This window comes from Oncorhynchus gorbuscha, linkage group LG15, assembly GCF_021184085.1.
Source record: "Oncorhynchus gorbuscha isolate QuinsamMale2020 ecotype Even-year linkage group LG15, OgorEven_v1.0, whole genome shotgun sequence".
Lineage (NCBI taxonomy): Eukaryota > Metazoa > Chordata > Actinopteri > Salmoniformes > Salmonidae > Oncorhynchus > Oncorhynchus gorbuscha.
This window is the reverse complement of record NC_060187.1, coordinates 33,992,503-34,000,279: the sequence shown is the minus strand read 5'-3', so window position 1 is coordinate 34,000,279 and position 7,777 is coordinate 33,992,503. Positions and strand designations below refer to the sequence as shown.

Genomic DNA, 7,777 nt, shown 5'->3' with positions numbered 1-7,777 from the left:
CACTCATTGTATTTGTCTATCATGAAGGAATATAAGCATCCAGTCATGGATTACTACCTACTATCCTAAATCCTAATGGTTACAATCCTCCTTCCCCTCCTCATTAAAATGGATCAGATAGTAGTATTGTTATTATATTGCAATAATGTTGATTAAGCTTTTAGTGATGAAGACACTGTTACCATAACGGAAAAAAAACACAGGACTAAGGGAAAGGATGGTCCAGGGTTTCCCAAACTCTGGTTTTTGCCCTAGCACTACACAGCTAATTCAAATAATCAACGAAACATCATTCTTTGATCATTTCAATCAGCTGTGTAGTGTTAGGGCAAAAAAAAAACGTGCACCCCACAGGGGTCCCGAGGACCGAGTTTGAGAAACGCTGTAAGCCTGCGCGCGTTTGTATGTGATTTAGAAACAAGGCATAGAAAGTGGGTTCCAAGCTATTTATTTGATAGGAACGTCTGGAACAGATCACAGAAAACAGAAGGCAAGAAGGAAACAAAGCAAGTGTTAACAATTCAACTGTAACGCTGTTAAGTGATCCATTTGATAGAGAAAGGGAGGGGCTAGAGACGAGGAACGTAGTGAATTGGATGACACCGTGCGAGCGCAAGAAGGTTGACAAGATAACATAGGATGAAAAAGGAGAAATCCTGATTCATCAAAATAATTGTTCATTTTTTTGGAATACATGTCTGTCGGCTTGAAGCTTCTATTTTGGAGTGTGGCGGTATACTGTAGCCTTCACGTATCGGTTATTGTTCTTTAGCCTATTTAATTGCGGGGCCCTGTGCCATAATAATGGCTCGACAGTAGCCTTGGACAATGTGTTCAAAACGTCGGATGTGTCTTTTACCGAGGAGATCCCGTTAGAATATGATTTTAACCTACCAATATATACGATATATATGTGATTCCCATCAAAATAATAACGCGCTCTTCCGTGCGGATCCATTCGAAATCTGGGCGATTGTAATTGTATAGCGCATCTCTACATCCTTATCTGGTATGTGCCCACCGATGGTGCCTCTTTTTCTTTAAAAAACGGTGATATATTGTGGACAGGGCAGTGTGTATTCTAATGTTTAGTCGTTTTTATCACAGTGTAGGTTGTATTAGATATTGATTTAATGTGGTAGTGTATTATTGTAGGCTAAATTATCAGCCTACACAATATAAATAAGAGGAATCGTGTGAGTAATTATGATATAACAACGCATGACCATTATTCATTATATATTATTACTTATTAGCAGTAGGCCTAGTAACAACATTATTAGTGTTCATATTATCATACATTAGTTGTAAGTGGTGGTTGTGTAGCCATCTGTCTAGGCCTAGATATAAATAATTATCTGCTATGATTCATTTTTGGCATATTCTCATCCTCTGACTTATTGCAGTTACAATGGGCTACAACCCCCAAAAGGCCTCTCATATGCAATCAGTGCTATGAAGTCAGGAGCATCAGATCTTCGAGGCATGGCCATGATAGGCTTCTTTTACAAAACATATCAATACCACCATGGATTCTGCATAGCCTATTCCCCTGGAGCTACATCACCGCTCCTCATGAATGCCTCCAGGCCCTTGCTAGATGTCAGGCTTATTAGAGGAAGATGCTCACTGCCTGGTCACTGTCTGGAGTTGACCTCATCTTCTCCAAGGAAATGTTGTGCTTATCTTTTCAACACAAGCCTGTACTTCCACAGCTGCCTGCAGCAGCAGCTTATGTTTGGAGAGCAGGCAATGGAATCTTCCTAATAAAGACTCCTCAATATCGTTTTAGCGTGCCTAATCAGTTTGTGAAAATTAAGTGATCCTTTGCTTAATTAGCCTACTGAAGTGACACAGTTCATTTCCCTCCAATTTGTTTGTGACATTTGTTTTTACAGTCATCATCCGAAGCAACATACAAGTATAGCATGCCTTACATGTAAGATGCATAGAAAATACAGTAATTGATAGAGTAGTCATTTAAAAAGACCAAACTATTATTATTGACAGTCTGGAGAAGTCAGCCCAGAAGCAACCTGGATTAACATCATAGAAAGCAACATCCATGTAATAAACTGCTCTTTTTTCTGATCTGATTCTTACGTGACACTGTATTGTGTCAGCATGTAACATGAGTGCTGGCACTTGCATTTTGTTTATGCACTCGGGCAGAACATTTTTTTTTCCGCTCAAAATGGGTATCAGCTAATTGAAATCGTTGATTTACTTGCACGTGACGGAATACTAAATTGTAGTGGGTGGCAGTGATTATATCCTGGAACAAATTCTCCATCAGCCTATCAAAGATCTTAGACTTTATATCCACCAACCAATGGCATTTCTTAAAATAGGTCAACCTGGGCCACTATAGGGACATTTTAAGCTAACAAATTCAAGGATTACTTTTGTTCCATTGGTCTGTAACAAAACGTTGTCTGTAAATATTGCATTGATGCGTCCTTGACTAGGCTACTAATTACTACCAGCGTTAGACAACATTTTTATACTTGACAAATTCCAAAGTTTTTTTTTAATCTGTTTCACACACATCCATGTTTATTTTTTTTTATTTTTTATTTTATTTCACCTTTATTTAACCAGGTAGGCCAGTTGAGAACAAGTTTTCATTTACAACTGCAACCTGGCCAAGATAAAGCAAAGCAGTGTGACAAAAACAACAACACAGAGTTACACATAAACAAACGTACAGTCAATAACACAATAGAAAAGTAAAATAGAAAAATCTATGTACAGTGTGTGCAAATGTAGAAGAGTAGGGAGGTAAGGCAATAAATAGGCCATAGAGGTGAAATAATTACAATTTAGCATTAATACTGGAGTGATAGATGTGCAGATGATGATGTGCAAGTAGAGATACTGGGGTGCAAAAGAACATGTGCTTTTATGTAAAACAATATATAAATATGTTTATGTCAGTTTATCATATATTGTTAAAAAAATGAAGAGCCTTATGCACTTGTCAAATAGCAGTCATGTAGGCTACTATTATCAACATCGCTTTTAGGTGGCACACATTTGGGTTGACTCGAAATCAATAGTGCACTTTAACCATGGGTTTGAGGCCCACCTCACATCAAGCCTTTTTGTTGAGGATTCTTTTTTTTACTGCCGGTCCTTGATGCTCAATTCAGAACGCATGTGACAAAGTGGATGATTATCATAATTCATAGCCTATAAAATGTTGTAAGGCTAAATGTAAGTGTAACCACATAGCATAGGGCTAACGTGCCATTTTATCTGACTGGACCGGCTACAATTTTGCATTCTGCCACGTGCAAGTAAATCAACGATTTTAATTGGCTGATACATATTTTGAGCAGGAGAAACTGTTTGCATTTAAATGGTTGCTTATGTTCGCAAGTATGTCCCCTTTGAGTTCACAATGACATATACAAATGACCAGATTGGGATATTGTAAAAAAAAAGTATATATTTCTTTGTTACTTTAACCAGTTTTACCATGCCCTCTCTAAACCAATGTCCCAACTCCAGTCCACCAGTACCCCCACCAGTACCCCCAACAGTACCAATTTTTATTGAATCACCGGACAAACACACCTGATTCAACTTGTCAACTTATCATCAAGCCCTATATGAGTCGAATCAGGTGTGTTTGTCTGAGGCTTTAACAAAAATGTGTACTGTTAGAGATACTGGAGGACTGGAGTTGGGAAACACTGCTTAAACCTCCATTTCTCTTTCCTCAATCTGTCTGTCTCTTTCTAGGATCTCTGTCCTATTGGTGCGATGGCCTTCTCTCTTCTGGCTATCCTGATATTATCTCTCCACGCTCTCCCATCCATTGGCTGTCCAGTGGGATGTCGCTGCTACAGCCTGACTGTAGAGTGTGGCTCTATGGGCCTCCGGGACATCCCCTCACACATCCCAGCTTCTACACAGGTTAGCATTGACTCAATATGTCTACATGTCTGTTTCCCAGATACCACCCACAACACAATATAGCCATGCTTGAATCATCCATACACTCACTCAGGCGTACCTACTCTTGTTAGCGTTTACATATGGAGTTATGCTTATTGTTAATATGCCCATCTATTCCAATTAGACCATCTTCCTTCAGGACAATGCTATCGGGCAGATCCGTCTGTCAGACCTCTCCCAGCTGGGCCGTCTGCACTACCTGTATCTGCAGAACAACAGTATCTCAGCACTGGAGCCCGGGGCCTTCCAGAGCCAGGGTCAGCTTCTGGAGCTGGCCCTTAACGGGAACCGCATCCACCTGGTCACAGCAGACATGTTCAGGGGCCTGGAGCACCTCCGCATCCTCTACCTGGCAGGAAATGACATCACTCGCCTACAGGACTATACCTTCAGAGGCCTACAGGTCAGTCACCTTATTATCAGTAACTCAGTTAATGTTTTGTCAAACCAATGCTAGTGTTCCCCTCCCCCCTTGTAAACAGACTGTTTGTCCTGATAATCATCTAGAGTTCCACCACAACAATCGACGCTTCAACTTAAACCACTTCCTCTACATTATATCACTATTCATTCCTAATAATGATTACAATCTCTGCTTCCATAGCGTCTTCAAGAGCTTCACCTGCAGCAGAATAGCATTGAGATTCTGGGAGACCAAGCTCTAGTTGGTATGTCCTCTCTGGCCCTGCTTGACCTCAGCCGGAATAACCTGCACACCATTGGCCCTGCCACCCTGCGGCCCCTCGTCAGCCTGCAGGTGCTGCGTGTCACAGGTGAGGGCCAAAGGACAGGATTTGGGGTAGGGCTGTGGGACCAAAAAAGAAGCCTACAGTAAATATATTGACCTTGTTCTTCAAATAGAATGACCTCTTTCAAATGTTTTGTCTTAATTGTCTCAATGTTGTGTTGCATCCTTTCTATTCCCCTTTGTTGACTTTGCCACACCCCCCCGTCAAATTATAATTTCCTACTGTAGACAATCCTTGGCGTTGCGACTGTGCCCTGCACTGGCTGCGCAGCTGGATCGATGAGGAGGGCCAGCGCCTGCTGAGCTCGGCCGAGCGGCGCCTTGTCTGTTCTGAGCCACCCCGCCTCTCCCACCTCAGCCTGGTGGAGGTGCCTCTTAACAGCCTGGTGTGCATCCCCCCTCTGGTTCAGCTGGAACCCCGCCGCCTGGCCGTGCGCCTGGGGGAGAGCATGCGCGTCTCCTGCCATGCATCTGGTTACCCCCGGCCGCAGGTCACCTGGAGGAAGGCTTCCCAGGGTAAGGTGCAGCTCTCCCCTCGGGGGCTGGTGCAGGACCTGGGCGGTGTAGGGACTGTGGGGGCTGACGATGCAATACATCCAGCTGCAGGACGGGTGAGACTCCAGAAGGAGGATGGGGAGCGTTTCGATCCAGACACTGGCAGTGGGATGCTGTTCCTTAGCAACGTGACAGTGGCTCACGCCGGGCTGTATGAGTGTGAAGCCTGGAACGCTGGAGGGGTGGCCCGTGTGACCTTTCAGCTCGCAATCAACTCTTCGTCCTCGTCCAGTTGGTCCCCTGCCTCCTACGCTCCATCCTGGCCTCGTCTGCGCTCCAATCGGCCGACGTCGTCAGACGTGAGTCGAGAGCCCTTGTACGCCCTTGGCAGCATGGCCTTCAGCGCACTGGGAGCTGCTACTCAGACTGCCATTGCCATAGGGATCTCCCTGCTGGCCCTCACAGCTCTTCTCCTGGTGGCCATGATCTACAGCCGACAACGCCATCGGCAGAAGGACACAGATGACAAGGAGGAAAGCATCCTGTATGTCAATGATTACTCGGACGGACCAACAACCTTTGCCCAGCTGGAGGAGTATCGGGATGAGCGCGGGCACGAGATGTATGTTCTGAACCGGGCTAAACCCGTCCTCCCACCTTCCACCACATCCACTACCACCACTCTGGGGTACCAACAGCAGGAAGCACTGTCTCCCACAAAGCCCCAGATAGAGCCGGATATACGGACAATGAGAAGGATGGCAGGGGAGGGCGGGGAGGCAGAGCCGGTGACAGCCGAGTCGGAGGGCTTGTTTCTGAATCACACAGGCTTGTTCCTCGACTCACAAATTGCATATGAGATCCACTGCTGAAGGCCCCAAGGACGACGTTCACAATGAGCTAGTCCAGAGTGCTTAATGTCACTTGGTGACCAAACCTCCAGACTGCAATGAGGGTTCAGATGAATCATACATCCTTAATTGCTCTTGCTCCAGAGTGACAAGTTTGAGCAGCAGTACAATATAAAGACATGGCAGGGGACATGCCTCCTTCAACCAAAACCCTCACTGTACTATACTTTACTGTGATATGAGAAAATTAGTCCTTTGCCCATCTTGAACATATACTGTAGCTACTATAGTAAGTATGGAGAACCATTTCAGTGGACTGAGTAATGTATGGTGGAGAGACCCTTATTATGACACTTCTGCTGTTTATAAAAAGTAAACTCAAATAAGGGCCTAAACAGGCTCACCTGGTTGGACTCTGAGATGTTTAGAAATGTAAGAGGAAGGTGTATCATATGGCTATAAGAAAGGAGTACTTTGTGGCAGAATACTGCTGACCAACCCGGATCCCTCCATCCTACAACAAGTTACTTCCAAAGATTTCATCAATCAAACAACGGTATACAGTCAGTAAAACAGGCTCTCTCCCCTTCAGGTTCAGTTAATTTCATTATGTTGGTGACTATATGCACACATGCATGAATTGAAGATAAGGAGATGTATTACATTATTACATTTGCAGGCAGTACCATAAATCAGTCATCTCCCTTAACTTTAAAATAATAATTTTTGAAATATATGAAAGTACTGTAGGGCTTATCTTTATGGGAATATTTTTGTCGCTTGTACCTCAACATGTTTTTTAGTTTACCAAACAAGGTAAACCTAATGTGATTCGATGTGTGTGTTTTTCTCATGATCAAGTGTTTCAATAGCCTTTAGCTTACTGTGTTTGCAGTATACCTCAGCATATGTATTGGTTTCAATGGAATCTGGTAAAATGTCTGTGGTCCAGCACAAGATTACAGTAGGTTTTGGTGTGTGACATATGCTGCATACATATTTGCAGTGCATTGCTGTATGGCACTCAGTTGGGACTATTTTCTGAAATTCCACCAGGAACTACCAAATCCACAACAATATTAGCCTTCCATGTATTGAATTTTGCCATTCAGATGTTGAAAAGTATTTGTTTGAAAGAGGAAGTGCAGTGGACCCCAGCGCAAGCTTCCCCCAACAGCTGTAGGCTACAGGGAAAGAGTCTGGTATCCCATTGGATGCTGGACATTGTTGTGTTTGAGGCGGAACAGTGATAAAAGCAATACAGTCTAGAATTAAAACACTGTATTGCCCTACCCAGATTGTCACTTTTATTTGAAAATGATTTATTTGTGGTTTGTATTGACATACAGTTGAAGTCGGAAGTTTACATACACTTAGGTTGGAGTCATTAAAACTTGTTTTTCAACCACTCCACAAATATCTTGTTAACAAACTATAGTTTTGGGGGGGTGTCGGTGAGGACATCTACTTTGTGCATGACACAAGTAATTTTTCAACAATTGTTTACAGACAGATTATTTCACTTATAATTCACTGTATCACAATTTCAGTGCGTCAGAAGTTTACATACACTAAGTTGACTGTGCCTTTAAACAGCTTGGACAATTCCAGAAAATGATGTCATGGATTTAGAAACTTCTGATAGGCTAATTGACATCATTCGAGTCAATTGGAGGTGTACCTGTGGATATATTGCAAGGCTTACCTTCGAAACTCAGTG

General features: G+C 43.2%; 1 protein-coding gene across 1 annotated transcript; it reads left to right on the top strand.

Moving 5' to 3' along the window:
• The first annotated feature begins 491 nt into the window (after positions 1-491).
• LOC123997518 (leucine-rich repeat-containing protein 24-like) lies at positions 492-7,504 on the top strand. Its single transcript, XM_046301850.1, has 5 exons — positions 492-1,009; positions 3,748-3,921; positions 4,088-4,366; positions 4,568-4,736; positions 4,940-7,504. The coding sequence occupies exons 2-5, from the start codon at positions 3,769-3,771 to the stop codon at positions 6,076-6,078; spliced, it is 1,740 nt and encodes a 579-aa protein (XP_046157806.1). The 5' UTR covers positions 492-1,009; positions 3,748-3,768; the 3' UTR covers positions 6,079-7,504.
• The last annotated feature ends 273 nt before the right edge of the window (positions 7,505-7,777 follow it).

Bases quoted from the DNA above. Each gene is read 5' to 3' on its own strand.
- LOC123997518 (XM_046301850.1), top strand. From the start codon at position 3,769: ATGGCCTTCTCTCTTCTGGCTATCCTGATATTATCTCTCCACGCTCTC. The intron at 3,922-4,087 runs GTTAGCATTGAC...TATTCCAATTAG, and splicing joins ACATCCCAGCTTCTACACAG to ACCATCTTCCTTCAGGACAA. The intron at 4,737-4,939 runs GTGAGGGCCAAA...TTCCTACTGTAG, and splicing joins GCAGGTGCTGCGTGTCACAG to ACAATCCTTGGCGTTGCGAC.